At 54.4% G+C, this 18,995-nt stretch overlaps 1 protein-coding gene across 1 annotated transcript in view; it reads right to left on the bottom strand.

Moving 5' to 3' along the window:
* The window catches only part of LOC119970307 (long-chain fatty acid transport protein 6-like), a 116,998-nt gene that overhangs the window by 13,562 nt on the left and 84,441 nt on the right, over window positions 1-18,995 (bottom strand). The window contains exon 9 of the mRNA XM_038804707.1: window positions 17,560-17,690. Within this exon, the coding sequence (XP_038660635.1) occupies window positions 17,560-17,690 (131 nt within the window). The remainder of the gene's footprint in view (window positions 1-17,559; window positions 17,691-18,995) is intronic.

Below are 18,995 nucleotides of genomic sequence, written 5' to 3'. Positions count from 1 at the left end.
ATTCGGGCACCTCGACAGTGCTACCCAGCCCCCTGACAGTGGACCTGCCAACATGGCAGTGCCATCCTAGCACCTTGGCAGTGCCAGGGTTGCAGTGCCAAGGTGCCCAGGTGGCAGTCCCAATGTACTCACATGCCAAAGGGAGGACTAGGGTCCCACTGTGCCCTGTCTCCGACTACTCTGGGATCTTAAAACGTCTGGCCTGGTATTAAATAATACAGCTCATTTAAATATGCTGATCTGGTTCTCACCCAGTGAAGATGAGATCCAGATTTCGACATCTCGCGAGGCTCGGATGAATCTCATGAGACACCTCAAGCATCGAGAATCTCGTGAGAGGCTTCTCGTCAGGCCAGGGCACGATGAGGCCGTTAAATCGTTCCTAACATCTTTGGCAACAATATCCAAACTTACTCAACAAAGGGCAGCACGGTAGCACAGTGGTTAACACAGTTGCTTCACAGCTCCAGGATCCCAGGTTCGATTCCCGGCTTGGGTCACTGTCTGTGCAGAGTCTGCATGTTCTCCCTGTGTCTGCGTTAGTTTCCTCCGGGTGCTCCAGTTTCCTCCCACTGTCTAAAGATGTGCAGGTTTGGTGGATTGACCATGATAAATTGCCTTAGTGTCCAAAAAAGTTTAGGTGGGGTTACGGGGATAGGGTAGAGGTGTGGGCTTAAGTGGGTGCTCTTTCCAAGGGCTGATGCAGACCCGATGGGCCGAGTGACCTCCTTCTGCACTGTAAATTCTACAAAAAGATTCCCATGTAAATCATTATTTACACACTTCATTGATTACTTCTGTAACAACCGTTGCAAATTCTCTTTTCAATTTCCTTTTAGCACAAGTCATGATCCTCACCTCCAGAGCGAAGTGGAAGGAGCTTACGGACCTCTTTGTCACAAAGCTCAAAGCTTCCTATTCAGCTGCTTTAGCTGCTGCACTCCCCTATCCTAGATTCTCTGCATTCTTTCCCTTTATTCAAGCCTCATACTACACATCGTTATCTGTCGTTATGATCAATAAGTCCACATGCATTCATTGTCTCTCCTCCATGGGTTGGGTTTAACTTCATTCCATTCCTATTTGCACATTTGCTGGTGGAGTAGCATAGGGACTACAGTGCTGAATCAGCAATTTTAATGCTCGAGTCAAGTTGTAACATCGATACTGTAAAACTGAATTAAATCAAACCAATTATTGGGCCTGTATGAAAAATTGTTTTTTTTCGAAAATATTTCATTGAAGCATTTGTAATTTTCACAGTTTAACAAATTAACATTCTAAACAAGCACGCGACCACATCACAATAACACACCCAACTACCCTCCCACCCTAGCTACTAACGACCTGTGTATTATTCTCTGTCCGTATTTTACACTGCCATGCCTCCCATTTTCCCCTGCCCCCCCCTTTCTGCTGACGTTCAGTTTTCCTGAAAGAAGTTGATGAACGGCTGCCACCTCCGAGCAAACCCCTGAGTTGTACCTCTCAAGGTGAACTCAATCTTTTCCAGCTTGTGAAACCCTGCCATGTCGCTGACCTACACTCCTGACTTTGGAGGTTCCGAGTCCCTCCATCCCAGCAAAATCCATCTCTGGGCCACCAGGGAGGAGAAGGCCAGAACATCGGCCTCCCTCTCCCCCTGGGCCCCCGGATCTTTCGATACCCTAAATATTGACATTCTGGCCACCCTCCCTTCCAGGATCTCTAACATGACGTCCGCAAATCCTTTCCAGAATCCCTCAACTTCGGACACGCCCAGAACATATGTACATGATTCGCCGGGCTGCCCCACAGCGTCAGCATCTGTCCTCCACTTCCTCGAAAAACCTACTCATCCGGGCTACCATCATCTGGACCCTATGAACCACCTTGAACTGGATTAGGCTAAGCCTGGCACATGACGAGGATGAATTGACTCTCTTCAAGTCCTTTTCCCAGGGTCCGACTTCCAGCTCCCCTCCCAACTCTTCCTCCCACTTCCTCTTCACCTCCCCGATTGGGATCCCTTCCCACTCCATCAATTCCTTGTATATCTGCAAGACCCACCCCACCCCAACCCCCTTTTTTGACATTACCTTATCCTGTAGTCCCCTCAGGAGGAGGCGAGGAAAGCTTGGAACCTGCCTCCGGACAAAGTCCCGTGCCTGCAGGTACCGAAACCTGTTCCCACATGGCAACTCAAACTCTTCCTCTAATGCCTCCAGGCTCGGAAAACCCTCCTCAATGAAGAAATCTCTCAATCCCTGCCTGCTGCCATCTCCTAAAGCCCCCGTCTAGCCCCCAAGGAATAAACCGGTGATTATCACAGATCGGTGCCACACTGATCCCCCTCTAATCTTATGTGCTGTCTCCATTGTCTCCACACCCTTAGCGCTGCCACTACCACTGGGCTTGTGGAGTACTGAGCCAATGAGAATGGCAGGGTCAGCAAAGCCTCCAAACTCGTACCCTTACACGATGCCACCTCTACTCGCTCCCAAACCTACCTCTCCCCCACTATCCACTTCCTAACCATCGATATGTTGGCCGCTCAGTAATAGTTCATAAAATTCGGAAGGGCTAAGCCCCCGTCCCGTGCCCCCGTTCCAAAAGTACCTTCTTCATCCTCGAGGTCTTACCAGCCCATACAAAACCCGAGATCGACCCGTTCATCTTCCTGAAAAAAGCCTTTGGGATAAAAATTGGAAGACATTGAAAAACGAACAGCAACCTCGGGAGGATTGCATCTTCAGAGTCTGCACCCTCTCCACCAATGACAGCGGGAGCATATCCCACCTGTGGAAGTCTCTTTTCATATGCTCGACCGCCCTGCCCAGATTTAACTTATGGAGCTGACCCCAGTCCCTAGCCACTTTGATCCCCAGGTATCTAAAACTCCTACCCACCACTTTGAACGGTAACTCCCTCAGTCTCCTCTACTGCCCCCGTGCCTGGATCGCGAACACCTCACTCTTATGAAAAATTGTTTATGCGGGGCAGGGCCAAAGCACATGGGATGCACTGACCGCCTCCAGATTCACCGACTGTGGTGCAGAGTACGGGTAGAGAACTGGCCTGGGGTATGGACACTGTGGTCACTGGGTTGGCAGTAACAGCAGGTCTGGTCTATGGGATGGAGGATGACGACAGTCCGCTTTGCGCTAAGCCCTGGTGCTTCGCATCGTTTGACAGCATCTAACTCCTTTCCATGGTACCCCTGCATGCGAGCCGGACATTCCATCACACAGTGCCAATGTTCCCTGTGGTGGCGGTGGTGGGGATGGTGAGCCCAGGCCACCCATAATGTCCGCCCATTCTTCACCTCCCCCCCCGCACCCCTCTGGCCAGCCCAGACCAGGCCACCCCTCACACGCATCTAACAGAGGCAAGTTGTAAGATTATGAACAGGTGTTTAAAGTCACAAAATGTATACAGAGTCGTATCCTGGCCCCTATAATTAAAATGTGCCCTGTACCCATGCCAACTAAACAGGTGTCTAATTTTCTGGCCTTACGGGCCCTAACACTACGTCTCGGTGGCTCCCCAGACGATACACCAGAAGAGAAGGCGGCCTGTGGTAAATCCCACCCTGCGACCTGGATCCCTGTTGGCGGCCGTCCTCTCTGGCGACCAGGCCTGGATGGGACCGGCCAGTGCTTAGGTGCCCCAGGTGGTTTGGTGCTGGGAGGGGGGGGGGGGGGGGGGGTGTGGAGTCTAAGCTGCTGCAGTGTTCCGGCACCTGCCCTGCGGGAGTCACCGGTATGGGACCCATCACCTCTTCCTCCTTCGGGGTGCCTAACAGCACCCTCTGGGCTACTCCATTCGATGGGGGTGTGAACGGAGACATCCCTGAGGCTCCCTACCACCTGCTGCAGCCAGTCCTGCAGGCCCGCTCTGGTCTCAACCAGGATCTGCGTGCTGGCGGACCATCACCGTCTGGGACTGCGCCACATCACCCAAATTTCTGTGCCACCGCCTTCTGTGTCTGTGTTACATCAGCGAGTGACTGCCATCTCCCTCTGGACCTGGGCCACCTCCCTCTGTGTCTTGGCCAGCGCCTGGGCAATGCCGCTGATGTTCTCAGCCATGGCTCGTAGTGACTGGGCTCAGCAGCGCCGCTGCAGTTTCCATGTGGTGCTCACAGGGCTGCCGGCCACGTCCAGGGCCCTCTGCTCTGCCACATCGAGGGGCTGCAGGTCCGGCGCTTCACCTCCATGTTTCATCCACTCCAGGTGGTGATGGGCTGCCTTCTTTGGGGGGAGGGGGGTTGCCAGCATGTGGTGCAGGGTGGGGGTTTGGGTGTGTGGGATGGTTTAGTGCCGGGGTACACTGCTGTCTACTCACCCTGGCCGTTCTGAGGAGGTTGTGCAGTTTTCCCGACACTGCTGGCAGGTTTGGATGGTGTTGCTGGTGGCGCTGACTGTCTCTGCCACCTTCACGCAGATATGGCAAATGGCGGCAGAACGCAGCCTCCTTGCGGGCCGGGGTACAGGGCAACCGCCTCTCCTCCACTGCATCCAGCAGGGTCTCCAGCTTAGCGCCGGTGAATCTTGGGGCTCCTCTCCTTGCTGCCATCTTGTTGTATGGGATGGTGTGTGTGGGGAGTGCAGTGTGCATTTCTGACAATGGCTTCTCCTCCTCTGCCTCTCATATGGCCCCAGAGCAACAGTTCAAGGTTCTATATTTGGCCCTTATTGCTCCCTGTTTGCATTGTACTCCTCATGACACCGTCCATAGCCATGGCATCAGCTTTCATATACATGTAGACAACATTCAGTAGAAGGTCTTGTGTCACATTGGTAGTGTCCCTAAACCTCTGAACCAGAACTCTGGGTTTGAGTTTCACTTTGAGATTTTATACCATGGTTGACAATGTGGCCAAATAGGTTGATTATCAACCCGAGATTCCTTCCATTACCGTTGTGGGATTAGATTGCTAGTTTAACATCAAGTCATGAATAAATCAGACCTTTTGCAAACTGAGCACTGGAAAAGCAAGTCACCATACTTGGCTGTATCACAGTTGTTGTCTGTTATGACTTTTGGTTCATCATAGATTGTTCTGGTCCATTCGATCAATCATTCCTGCAAGTGAATCCCGTGCCAATGTTTTTTTTTATAAATGTTTTTATTCAGTTTTCGTATTTTATATTGAACAAATTACAAATTGTTAGGAGAAAAAAAAACAAACAAAAACAAACACGCAAAAATTAACATACATATTTACAGGTAAGCATCTTCGTAGTAGTAACTGCGCCCCCCCCCCCCCCCCCCCTCAACATGTTTATTTAGCTTGGTTTTGGGCCTTAGCTAGCCATCGAACCCCCGTAACGAACCTGTAGCCCCCCCCCCCCCTCCCGCTACCTTCCCCCGACTATTCTTCCTCTTGTACATTGGCCACAAATAGGTCCCGGAACAGTTGCATGAATGGCTCCCACGTTCTGTGGAAGCCGTCGTCCGACCCTCGGATGGCAAATTTGATTTTCTCCATTTGGAGAGATTCCGAGAGGTCGGACAGCCAGTCCGCAGCTCTGGGCGGTGCTGCTGACCGCCAGCCAAACAGGATTCTACGGCGGGCGATCAGGGAGGCAAAGGCAAGGGCATCCGCCCTCCTCCCCAGGAATAGATCTGGCTGTTCTGAAACCCCGAAGACCGCCACTATCGGGCATGGCTCCACCCTCACTCCCACCACTTTGGACATTACCTCGAAGAAGGCTGTCCAGTACTCCACGAGTCTGGGGCAGGACCAGAACATGTGGGCGTGGTTGGCCGGGCCTCTTTGGCACCGTTCACATCTGTCTTCCACCTCCGGGAAGAACCTACTCATACGGGTTCTTGTTAAGTGGGCTCTATGTACCACTTTTAGTTGCGTCAGGCTGAGCCTTGCGCACGTGGAGGTGGAGTTGACCCTATGCAGTGCTTCGCTCCAGAGTCCCCACCCGATCTCCATCCCCAGGTCGTCCTCCCATTTCCTCCTTGTTGCGTCCAGTACGGTGTCGTCCCTATCTACCAGTCGGTCATACATGTCACTACAGTTCCCTTTCTCTAGGATACTTGCGTCCAGTAGGTCTTCCAGTAGTGTCTGTCGTGGCGGTTGTGGGTACGTCCTTGTCTCCTTTCGTAGGAAGTTTTTGAGCTGCAGGTACCGTAGCTCGTTCCCCCCAGCTAGCTGAAATTTCTCTGTCAGTTCGTCCAGTGTTGCGATCCTGTCGTCCGTGTATAGGTCCCTGACTGTCAGTGTCCCCCCGTCCTGCCTCCACCTTTTGAAGGTGGCGTCGGTCAGTGCTGGTTTGAACCTATGGTTGTTGCAGATGGGAGCCCTGTTCGACATTTTGGTCAGGCCAAGTTGCTGCCGCAGTTGGTTCCAGGATTGGAGGGTGGCTGTCACCACTGGGCTGCTGGAGTGTTTTTTGGGTGGGGATGGGAGTGCTGCCGTGGCGAGGGCCCGGAGGGAGGTTCCCATGCAGGAGGCCTCCTCCGCACGCACCCACTCAGCTTCTGGCTCCTGGATCCATCCCCTTACTCGCTCGGCTGTTGCTGCCCAGTGGTAGAATTGTAGATTCGGGAGGGCTAACCCTCCCCTGGTTTTTGTTTTTTGTAAGTCCTTCTTTGGGATCCTAGCATTTTTACCCCCCCATACGAACGCCATGATGAGTTTGTCCAGCGCTTTGAAAAAGGCCTTGGGGATGTAGATCGGAATGGATCTAAACAGGAAGAGGAACCTGGGCAGTACGTTCATTTTGATCGTCTGAACTCTCCCCGCGAGGGAGAGCGGGAGTGTGTTCCATCTTTGCAGGTCCTTTTTAACTTCCTCCGTCAGGCTGGTGAGGTTCCATTTGTGGATCCCTTTCCAGTCATGGGCTATTTGGATCCCCAGGTAGCGGAATTTATGTCGGGCTTGTTTGAACGGCAGCCCCTTTAGTGCTGCCCCCCCCCCCCCTTGCGGGTGTAATGGGAAGATCTCACTTTTGCTCATGTTGAGTTTGTAGCCCGAGAAGGCTCCAAACTCTTTCAGGAGCGCGATGATTCCGTCCATGCTGCTTTGTGGGTCCGAGATATAGAGGAGCAGATCATCCGCATAGAGTGAGACTCTGTGCTCTCTACCTCCCCTTCGGATCCCCCTCCAATTTTTTGCTGCCCTGAGCGCGATTGCTAGCGGTTCGATTGCTAGTGCGAACAGCAGCGGGGACAGTGGGCATCCTTGTCTGGTGCCCCTGTGCAGCTGGAAGTATTGGGAGTTGGTATTGTTGGTCTGTACACTCGCCATGGTAGCGTTGTACAGGAGCTTTACCCAAGCTGTGAACCCTGTTCCAAGCCCGAACCGCTCCAGTACCTCTATGAGGTATATCCATTCGACTCTGTCGAAGGCCTTTTCTGCGTCCAGGGAGACGATCACCTCTTGTGTTCTCTCCCCGGAGGGGGTCATTATCACGTTCAGCAGGCGCCTGATGTTCGCGGTCAGCTGTCTACCTTTGACAAAGCCCGTCTGGTCCTCTGTGACCACCTCAGGTACACAGTCTTCTAGCCTTTTGGCTAGGATTTTGGCCAGTATTTTGGCGTCTGCATTCAGCAGAGATATGGGTCTGTATGACCCACATTCCGTTGGGTCTTTGTCTTTCTTAGGTATCAGCGAGATTGAGGCCTGTGCTAACGTGGGTGGCAACGTGCCCCTAGCTAGCGAGTCTGTGAACATCTCCCGCATGTGCGGGGCCAGCGCTGTCGCAAATTTTTTGTAGAAGTCCGCCGGGAATCCGTCCGGTCCCGGCGCCTTCCCCGCCTGCATGGAGCTAATGCTCTCCATGATCTCTCCCAGTGCTAGTGGTGCTTCCAGATCCCGTTTTCTGCCCTCTCCCACAACTGGTATGTTCAGTCCGTCAAGAAACCGGTTCATCCCAGCCTTCCCCGTTGGGGGCTCTGAGGTGTACAGCTCTTGGTAGAAGGCCTTGAAGGTTTTGTTAATCTTCTCTGGTTCTGTTTCCAACGTGCCTCTGGTATCTCTGATTTGCGCAATTTCTCTGCTGGCTGCCTGCTTTCTCAGCTGGTGGGCCAACAGGCGGCTGGCTTTGTCTCCGTGTTCGTATAGGGCCCCGCGTGCCTGGCGGAGTTGGTGTACTGCTTTCCTGGTGGAGAGCAGGTCAAAGTTCCTTTGTAATTCTTTTCTCTCCGCCAGGAGTTCTACAGTCGGGGCCTCGGAGTATTTATGGTCTACCTCCAGTATGGAGTCGACCAGCTTCTGCCTAGCCACCCTTTCCTCCCTATCTCTTTGCGCTTTGTAGGCTATGATTTCCCCTCTTAGTACGGCCTTAAGCGCTTCCCAGAACGTGGAGGGTGAGACCTCCCCGTTTTGGTTGATCTCAGTGTACTCCGCTATGGCCTGCGCTATCCTTTCGCTGAAGGCCTTGTCAGCTAGTAAGGCACCGTCCAACCTCCATTTGGGGCGCTGGGCCCTTCCCGTCTCTAGCCGCACATCCATGTAGTGTGGAGCGTGGTCTGATATCACAATTGCGGAGTATTCCACCTTGTCTATCTCTGGAAGCACCGTTTTCCCCACCACAAAGAAGTCAATTCTGGTGTACACGTTGTGTACTGGGGAGAAGAAAGAGAATTCTTTCTCCCCCGGGTGGGCGAATCTCCAGGGGTCTACTGCTCCCATCTGCTCCATATAGTGGCTGAGTTCCCTTGCCATGTTTGAGGTTTTCCCCGTTCTGGGGTTTGATCTGTCCGTCGTTGGGTCCTGTACACAGTTGAAGTCCCCCCCCATGATTAGTCGGTGCGTCGCTATGTCCGGGATTTCTGCCATGGTCTTTTGGATGAAGCTCGTGTCGTCCCAGTTGGGCGCGTACACGTTAACTAGAACTACCGGCGCCCCATCCAGGGCCCCGCTGACCATGACATACCGTCCCCCTGGGTCCGTAACCGTCTTTGTCGCCCTAAACATTGTCCTCTTGCCAATCAGGATCGCCACCCCCCTGGCCCTTGCCCCATAACAGGAATGATAGGTTTGTCCCACCCAGCCCTTTCTTACCCGCAGTTGGTCCTGCTCCCTCAAGTGCGTCTCTTGGAGGAAGACTATGTCGGCCCTCATGTTTCTAAGGTGGGTGAGGACTCTAGATCTCTTCACTGGGCCGTTAAGTCCCCTTACGTTCCAGGTGACTATTCTGGTGGGGGGCTTCTGCCCCCTTGCTCCTGTAGGGTTAACCATATTTGTCCGGTGGACGCGCCCCTGCCCTCTGGGGTTTCCCTATGTTAGGGGGCCGTCCAGGATGTCCACTATCACTGCTCTCCCCATGCGGTCGGGTCCCTGCGCTCCGGGGTTCCCCCTTGTCCCGGGGACACCCGCCATGGCCGTCCACTTTGTGTCCGCCACGCGGGTAGTCCCCTGCACTCCGGGGGGCCCCTTCACCCACAGACCGTACTGGGTGGGTGCTTGCAGCAGTTCCCTGTTTCGAGCCCTTGTCTGTGGCACTTTGTGGCCCTATCCCCTTACTGGCCTCTTTTGTCCCTTCGTCCCTGCGTTTCCCCTCCCTGGTCTCTCGCCCCCCGGGTGCCCCCCCCCCCCCCCCCGCTCTATCCCTTTCGGGGATACCCCTGTGTACCCCTCCATTGCCCCTCTCTCCCCCATTCCTGTCCCCATTTGCTCTCCCACCTTTGATGGGTGATCCCCCCCCTCCCCTGCCTGGCGCCTTCCCCCCTGTTGGGGGTGCGCTGCGGCCCTGCTCTGTTGCGCGCCCCCTTCGCTAGCTTTCCTGCTAGCACGGTGGCTCCCCTCTCGGAGGTTGCTGTCCCGCTTCCCCTCTCCCCTCTCCAGTACTCCCGTTCCCTCGTGCCGGGGCCTGGCCTCCCACCTGGAGCGGGCCCTAGGGCATTGGGTTGTTTTCCGTTCTGGGTGTTCCTGCCAGGGGGGAGGGGGCTGGCTTTGCCTCGCCCCTCCCCACCCCCCCGTCGGCATGACGTGTCTCCTTGCCATGGGCCCCTCGTCCCTACTTCCCATGGCGTTTTTCCAGCCCGTGCTCCTCGACGAATCTATTCGCCTCGGCAGGGGCTGTAAAGAAATATTCCTTGTGTTGGTATGTGACCCAGAGTTTTGCTGGGTACAGCATACCAAAACGTACTTTGTTCTTATAGAGAGCTGCTTTCGCTCTGTTGAACTCCGCCCGTCTCTTAGCTATGTCCGCTCCAAAATCCTCGTAGATTCGGATGGCGTGCCCGTCCCAATTGCAGGCTCTATTCTCCTTGGCCCAGCGCAGGATTGTCTCCCTATCCCGGTACCGGTGCAGTCTGGCTATAACTGCTCTCGGTTTTTCCCCTTCCTTGGGCTTCGGGCGCAGTGACCGATGAGCTCTGTCCATTTCCGGTGGGGTGGGAAAAGTTTCCCGCCCCACTAAGGAGCCCAGCATCGCAGCCACGAATGTTGTGGGATTTCTACCCTCTATCCCCTCTGGCAGGCCCACTATCTTGATATTTTGCCTTCTCGAGCTGATCTCCTGGTCGTCTACCCTGCCCTTCAGGCTCCCCTGTGTTGCACTCAGTTTCACCATTCCCCTCTCCAGGGATATGACCCGGTCGCTCGCGTCAGTCGCTGCCTTCTCCAGCTCTTTAATGGTTGCCCCCTGGGCTTCCAGTATCTTCCCTTGGGCTTCCAGTATCTTCCCTTGGGCATCCACTTTCTTCTCCAATCTGGTCAGAACCTGCTGCACCCCTGACATGGCCCTGGTCACTGCTGCCTGTGCTGCGGCCTCTGCGTCTGCTTTTAACTCTGCCTTGAATGCCTGCAGCTGCTCCCTCACCACCTCGGCAAAGGCTTCCTTCCAATTCACGCCCCCCTCTAACCCCAGGGGAGAGGTTGCCCGCCCGTCCAGCTCTTCTGGATGCGGCGAAGCATCCTTCCCGCCGCTTCGCGTGTTGACTCGTTCGCCCGAGCTGGCTTTCCCTTTGCCCAGTCTACTTCCGGTGCCCCCTTTCTCTTGGCTCCTTTCTGGCACTTTTTTCTCCCCCTTCCCCTTCATCTTTTCTTCTCTCCTTGTTCTTCTTTTTCCCCCTTTTCCGCACCCTATTTTTATTTTATTTATTATTATATATCTATATATGTATATATATATATATATATATATATATTTTTTTTTTTTTTTTTAAATTTATTTCCCCTACCCCTTTTCTCTTTACCAGTTTTCTTTTGGGAAGAACAGAAATACAAGTCTCTTTTTTCTTTTTTCCCCACTCAACCAGGAGAGAGAGTCCCTTTGTCTTTGCCACGTGGTGGTCACAGCAGTTGGGGGGGGGGGGGGGGGGGAGGGGCGAGTGGGCCGGTGGTCGCTGCTGGTTGGGGGGGGGGGGGGGGTCCCCGCTGCTGGCTGGGGGGGGGGGGGGGTTGTGTCCCTGCTGCTGGCTGGGGGGGGGGGGGGGGTTGTGTCCCCGCTGCTGGCTGGGGGGGGGGGGGTTGTGTCCCCGCTGCTGGCTGGGGGGGGGGGGGGGTTGTGTCCCCGCTGCTGGCTGGGGGGGGGGGGGGGGTTGTGTCCCCGCTGCTGGCTGGGGGGGGGGGGGGGGTTGTGTCCCCGCTGCTGGCTGGGGGGGGGGTCCCCGCTGCTGGCTGGGGGGGGGGTCCCCGCTGCTGGCTGGGGGGGGGGGGGGGAAGAGAAGAGGGGCCGCCGCCGCCGCACCGCTCCTGGCCCGCGTGGGGGGGGGGAGAGAAGAGGGGCCGCCGCCGCCGCACCGCTCCTGGCCCGCGTGGGGGGGGGGGGGGGGGGGGGGAGAGAAGAGGGGCCGCCGCCGCCGCACCGCTCCTGGGTTGCGTGGGGGGGGGGAGAGAAGAGGGGCCGCCGCCGCCGCCGCACCGCTCCTGGCCCGCGTGGGGGGGGGGGGAGGGAGAGGGGATGGACCTGCTGCTGTTGGGCCCCCCTGTCGCCGCTCCGGCTCCTCCGCTCCGGCTCCTCCGCTCCCGCTCCGGCTCCTCGGCTCCTCCGCTCCGGCTCCTCGGCTCCGGCTCCTCGGCTCCCGCTCCGGCTCCTCGGCTCCTCCGCTCCGGCTCCTCGGCTCCTCCGCTCCGGCTCCTCGGCTCCTCCGCTCCGGCTCCTCGGCTCCTCCGCTCCGGCTCCTCGGCTCCTCGGCTCCGGCTCCTCGGCTCCGGCTCCTCTGCCGGCGCTCCTCCTCCGCCGTCCGGCCTGTCGGGGGGGGGGGGGGGGGGGGGTTGTTCTTCTTGTTGTCTACCGCTTGCGGGAGCCCCTCTCCCTGCGACCTCCTCGCTCGCCGCCCGGAAGTCGAATCCCCGTGCCAATGTTGAAGCTGAAACATACTGAACAACATTTATCTGAATAATAGGGTGATTCATGGGTGTTAAAATAGGATACCATGGCCTGGATTCTCCCTTCTGGGGACTAAGTCCCCATGCCGGCGGGAAAACCGGTGTCAACCACTCTGGCTTCAACAGCCCCCGAAACTGTGGAATTCTCTGCATTTTCGGGGGCTAGGTGGACAGCGGAGGGGTTAGCGCTGCTCCAGCCGGCGGTGAAGGGCCGGCATGAGTTCGCGCATGTGCGGAACGACCAGCTTGATCCCACGCATGCCTGGAATGGCCGGTGTGATTCCGCGCATGCGCAGACTGGCCGGCATATTTTCGCGCCTGCTTGGGTGGGTTCCTTTCTCCGTGCTGGCCCCCGGGCAATACGGTGGAGCCCAACAGGGGCCCGGCACAGAAGAAAGAAGTACCCCCATGGAACAAGCCCGCCCGCAGATCGGTGGGCCCCGATCGCGGCCAGGCCATTGTGGGGACCCCCCCACGGGGTCGGCTCCACCCGAGCCCTCCTGAGGACCACCCACGCATACTCACCTGCCAGGTCTCCCCAGTGTGTGAGTTGAGTGATTCACACTGGCGGGACTGGCCAAACCTGAACGGCCGCTCGGCCCATCGGGGCCCAGAGAATCGCCCGGGGGGGGGCACTGCCAACGGCCCCCGACTGGCGTGGCGGGAATCCTGCCGCCGCCCAAAAAGAAGCGCTGGAGAATACGGCAGCCGGCGTTGGGCGGGATTCGGGCCTCCCCCCGGGGATTTTCCGACCCGAGGGTGGTCGTAGAATCCCGCCCCACGCATCTAAAGTGGATAGTCATTCTTTCACAAGTGCCACTTCAATCGCTGTGAAGGTGGATGGTGGGATGAGCCTTGATGTGTATTGTTAAGCTACATTATGAACATACAAGATAGGAGCAGAAATAAGCCTTACGGCATGTCGAGCCTGCTCCACCATTCAATAAGATCATGCCTGTTCTTGTTTCCAATTCCACATTGCCATCTACTCCGAAAACCTTTGATTTCCTTTGAATCTATCTACCTCCATTTTAAATTAATTAATGACCCCACCTCTACCGTCCTCTGAGGCAGAGAGCTCCACGGTTTCACAACCCTCTGAGAGAAAGAAACATCCTCGTTGTTATGATCCCTGTTGATTTTATAACTGGACAAAAAGATCAATAATGAAACACTGGTTTAAAAGACCGTGTCCGGGATTCTCCACTACCCGGCGTGTCGGAGTGGCGTGAACCACTCCGGCGTTGAGCCGCCCCAAAGGTGCGGAATTCTCCGCACCTTTAGGGGCCAAGCCCTCACACTGAAGGGCTAGGTCCGCGCCGGTGTGGTTCCCACTCCGCCGGCTGGCGTGAACGGCCTTTGGCGCCACGCCAGCCGGGGCCAAAAGGACTTCGCCGGCCGGCGTAAGTCCGCACATGCGCCGGAGCATCAGCGCCTGCTGACGTCATACAGGCGCATGTGCAGGGGAGGGGGTCTCTTCCGCCTCCGCCATGGTGAAGACCGTGGCGAAGGCGGAAGAAAAAGAGTGCCCCCACGGCACAGGCCCGCCGGCCGATCGGTGGGCCTCGATCGCAGACCAAATCGCCCTGCGCCCCCCCCTGGACCCCGGAGCCCGCCCGCGCCGCCGGTCAGGTAGGTGGTTTAATCCATGGTGACGGGAAAGGCCTGTCAGCGGCGGGACTTCGGCCCATCGAGGGCCAGAGAATCACCGCGGGGGGCCCGCCGACTGGCGGGGCGCGATTCCCGCCCCCGCCGAATCTCGGGGGCCGGAGAATTCGGGACACGGTGGGGGCGGGATTGACGTCGGCCCCGGTCGATTCTCCGACCCCCCGGAGGGTCGGAGAATCCTGCCCCGTGACTTTTACTTTTTTTAAATCAAATGTGGAAGAAGTCATAGGACTACTAATTAATGGTGACAATAAGAAAAATACATTTAAACATTCAATCATGACAAAAAATGGATTGTAATACACTACTCCTTTACTCCCCCGTTAACTAAACAAATATACACAGGCTTTAAGATTAAGATTAGCCTGGGTAACAAAGTACATTTGAAGCTACAATCATTTAATGAATGATTCACCTGAGGAAGGAACTGTGCTCTGAAAACTAGTGATTCGAAACAAACCTGTTGGACTTTAACCTGGACTTTAACCTAAGTCTTCTTGCTGTGCCCACCCCAGTCCAACGCCAGCATCTCCACATCAAAGGCAGCTAAGTACCTGGTCCACCTGGACATTGTAACAGCGCTCCAGACCTTGGCCCAGTCACAACAGGTACGGCTGTGGGAATCGATGGCATTGCCTGGGTGGTGGCAGACCTGAGCCAGTACCAGTGGGAGGTGGCACAGCCATTGAGTGATGTGGCGCAGTCCCAGAGGGAGGTGGCCCAGTCCCTGTGCTCCATGGCTGCGAGCATGGGGACCCTGGTTGAGATGAGAACTAGCCTCCAGGACTGGCAGCACCAGGTGGCGGGGAAGCCACAGGAGTTCCTTCCAATCGCACCCCCATCTCTTAGGTAGCCTGGGGGCAATCGGGCACCCCAAAGAAGAAGGAGGCCAGAAAGGTAGACACCAGTTAATTTGGCACGAGTGCAGAACACAGGATAGCGTTAGGGGCTAGGTCACAAGTGGTTATAGAGATGTTTACCTGTTATGTTCAAAACAAACACCTGTGCACAAAGTTCCAAACTGGCTCAGTGCTCGTTCAGAAGGATGTGTGGGATGGGCTGGGCTGGCTGAAGAGGGAGCAGGGGAGATGGGGAGATGGGTGGACATTGGAAGTGGGCGTGGGGAGGGGCCACAAGATCGGACACCGCATATTGCTCCGGTACCCAGGCCCTCCCCCTGAACCCCAACTCGCATCCTATCCCCACCTCTGCCAAGGGTTTGGTGGAACCGTGTGATGGAATGGCTAGCTCGCATGCAGGTGCATGGTAAAATGCTACCATGGACAGGCGTCAGACGTTGTCAAATGACACGGAGCACCAGAGCTAATTGCAGAGTGGGTTGTCACCATCCTCCATCCTGTGGACCAGATTCGCTGTTACTGTCAACCCAGGGCCCGTACCCCATAGTGAGGCTGGTTGCAATCACGGAGGGGCTTGCAAGCGGATGAGGGGGTTGCCAGGTCGGTGGTCACGGGACGGATGGTCAGGTCACCTGGGGAGAGCGGGTGAGGGTGTGGGGGTGGGATGGAATGTTCGTGCCGCCCAGTCGGTGAACCTGGAGGCTATTCGAGCGTCCTGTGCACGCCGGCCCTGGTGCACATATTGTGCGACCTCCTGTGCCTGCCCATCCTGGCCTTCCGCCGCATCTTACTCGTCGGATGAGACCTGCTGTTCATCCCCCTGCTCTAACACTTTGCGCCTCTGCTGCGCGATGTTGTGAAGGATGCTGTAGGTCACCTCAATGTGGGAGACTCTCCTGGTGCTATACTTGGGTGCGCCTCCAGAGCATTCCCGGCACCTTAACTCGCATCTTCAGGATGCTGATGCACCGCTCAATCATGCACCTAGTCGCTGCATGGGCGTTGTTGTAGCGGGTCCCCGCTTCGGTCTGTCGCCTCTGGATAGATATCATCAACCACCATCGCAGCAGATAACTCTCACCTAGTGGTGTACTTCGAAAGTGTCAGGAACTGTCGGGTATGCCAAGGTGAAGGCGTCGTGCACACTGCGCAAGTATCAAGTGCAGACATGTATGATGTGCTCATGGTCATACACCAGCTGTATGTTGATTTCAGTTTATGAAGACCAGCCCGTCATGGGCCGGTGCTCGTAGAAGTACGTGCATCCCATTGATCACCCCCTGGACCTGGGGCATCCGGTGATGGCACCGAACCCTGTTGCCCGGGCATCCTGATGGGCACGGGCCACATTGAATTCAATATATTGTGCCGACCAGGCATATAGGGCCTCTGTGACGGCACGGATGCACCTGTGCAACGAGGTCTGTGAGATCCCGGACAAGTCCCCACTCAGCCCTGGAAGGACCCCGTGGCATCAAAGTTCAGGTCGACCATCAGCTTGACGGACACTGGAGGCAGGTGTCCTCCCCCATACCCCCATGGTGCAAGGGTGCCATGATCTGGCAGATATGTCACACATTTCCCCTGCTCAGCCGCTGGAGTATTTGACTGCATGCCCTGTCTGGCAGGTCCTCGAAAGACAGACGCTGTTGGGACACAAGGCCTCATGCAGCGCCTCCTTCCCACATCCATCATACTTGTGGGCATCGGGGCATCACCCCCCCCCTCCCCCTGCCAAGTGAGCATACCCCACTATGCCACCAACCCTTCATACCGCCCCCATCACCCCACCCCCCCTTCATGGCCCCCTCAGGCTCCACTCTTTGGCACTGCCAACCTGGCACCCTGGCTTTTTTATTGTTACTGCCAAAGTGAACAACTTCATACTTTCCCACATTATACTCCATCTGCCAGAATTTTGCCCACTCACTCAACCTCTCTGTATCCATCTGCAACCTCCTTACGTCCTCTTCTATCTTCTTCCTACCTATCTTTGTGTCACCTGCAAGTTCAGCCACCATGCCTTTGCCCCTCATCTAAGGCATTGATATAGATTGTAAAATGTTGAGCTAATTAATTCATACAGCAACAATCATGATTTGATTCGGATAACTCAAGAGATATGACTTGACTTTGCATTATAATTAAAAATATACCGTTGCCACACACCCCCGTAAGTGGAGGTCTTGATTAGCTTCTAAATATATTTTCTGCACCTGCTGTGAGTGCTTCCAAGCTTCGTTATAAAAACATAATTGCATGATTCTTCTTTTTGTTGCAGTTCTTCACATGGCTTCATACTTTGTTTCTGGCTTAAGTAGATTTTTATGCCTAGAGTCTTAGAGGTTTACAGCGTGGAAACAGGCCCTTCGGCCAACATGTCCATGCCTCCCAGTTTTTACCACTAAGCTAGTCCCAATCTTTAATCGAATGTCATATTTTTGAACTGAAATTGATAATGTACCTGTGAAATTTGTTCTGCAAAGTATGTCATATTCATAAATAATAATCGCTTATTGTCACAAGTTGGCTTTAATGAAGTTACTGTGCAAAGCCGCTAGTCGCCACATTCCGGTGCCTGTTTGGGGAGGCCGGTACAGGAATTGATCCCGCGCTGCTGGCATTGTTCTGTATTGCAAGCCAGCTATTTAGCCCACTGTGCTATACCAGCCCCGAAGTCCAACTGCCTATTTAATGAGACTTCAAACTTTCTAGATGTGTAAATTTAATAAAGAATTTGTAAATATTGACCTGGATCCTTAGGAACCGTGGGTAGGCATAGCTCGGCAGATATTTCACAACATGACTGTATAATTCTTTTCCATCAAACTCTTGCACTGGTTTCAGGATGATAGCTGCCATTCCTATCCTGCCTTCATACCCTGCCACAATACATAAAAATGGTTAATTGAAATTTGTCTCACAAAGTTAGAAATGGAAAGAAATATGCAATTATAGATATAGAACAGTACAGCACAGAACAGGCCCTTCGGCCCTCGATGTTGTGCCGAGCAATGATCACCCTACTCAAACCCACGTATCCACCCTATACCCGTAACCCAACAACCCCCCCCCCCTTACTTTTAAGGACACTATGGGCAATTTAGCATGGCCAATCCACCTAACCCGCACATCTTTGGGCTGTGGGAGGAAATCGGAGCACCCGGAGGAAACCCACACACACAGGGGGAGGACGTGCAGACTCCGCACAGACAGTGACCCAGCCGGGAACCGAACCTGGGACCCTGGAGCTGTGAAGCATTTATGCTAACCACCATGCTACCATGCTGCCCCTTACCGTGCTGCATTGCTTAACATGGATTTATTACACAAAGCATGCTGAGTTGCTCAAATGTCACAATTTTTACAAACATAAATACAACGCATGTCTTTATCTTCCAAACAATTCCCATTCATAAATAAGAAAGCAATCATATTCCTCAAAGCTCTTGGATTCCCTCTTTTATATTGCCCTCTTTTAATTGTTTCTCATCCACCATCATCCCATCAAGATGTTATGAAGTACCTAACAGGAAACAGAGGTGGAATAAATGGTTCATTGTTAGGTTGGCCAACTGTAACTTGTGGCATGGGGTACCACAAGGATCAGTGCTGGGCCTCAACTTAGTTCCAAACTAAATTAATGATTTGGATGACAGGAGCAAGTCAATTTGCTGATGATACAAAGGTAGATAGGAAAAGATGTTGTGAGGACACATCAAATCTGCAAAGGGATATTTAGAGAATTTGCAATGGGATAGTTGTAGGTTGAGGGAGTGAGCAAAATTTGGCAGGTTGAGAATAATGTGGGAAAATGTGAAGATGCCCACATTGGTGCGAAGAATAGAAAGGCAGAATATTATTTGAATAGAAAGAGACTGCAGAACCCTGTGGTATAGAAGGATTTTAGTGTGTTCATAGATAAATTGCAAAAGTGTTGACACACAGGTACAGAAATTAGGAAGACAAATCAAATGTTTGTCTTTAAAGAAGGGAAATGGCATATAAAAGTAGAATGTCTTGTTACAATTGTACAAGGTATTGATGAGACCTGGAGCACTGCAGACAATTTTTGTCTCCTTATTAAACAAGAGATATACTTATACGGAAGATAGTTCAGCGAAGGTGCACTAGGTTAATTCCTTTGCTTCCATTCTTCATGGGGTGTGGGCTTTACTGGCAAGGCC

This window comes from Scyliorhinus canicula, chromosome 8 (assembly GCF_902713615.1).
Source record: "Scyliorhinus canicula chromosome 8, sScyCan1.1, whole genome shotgun sequence".
NCBI classification, from domain to species: Eukaryota; Metazoa; Chordata; class Chondrichthyes; order Carcharhiniformes; family Scyliorhinidae; genus Scyliorhinus; species Scyliorhinus canicula.
This window is presented reverse-complemented; position numbering and strand designations above follow the sequence as displayed.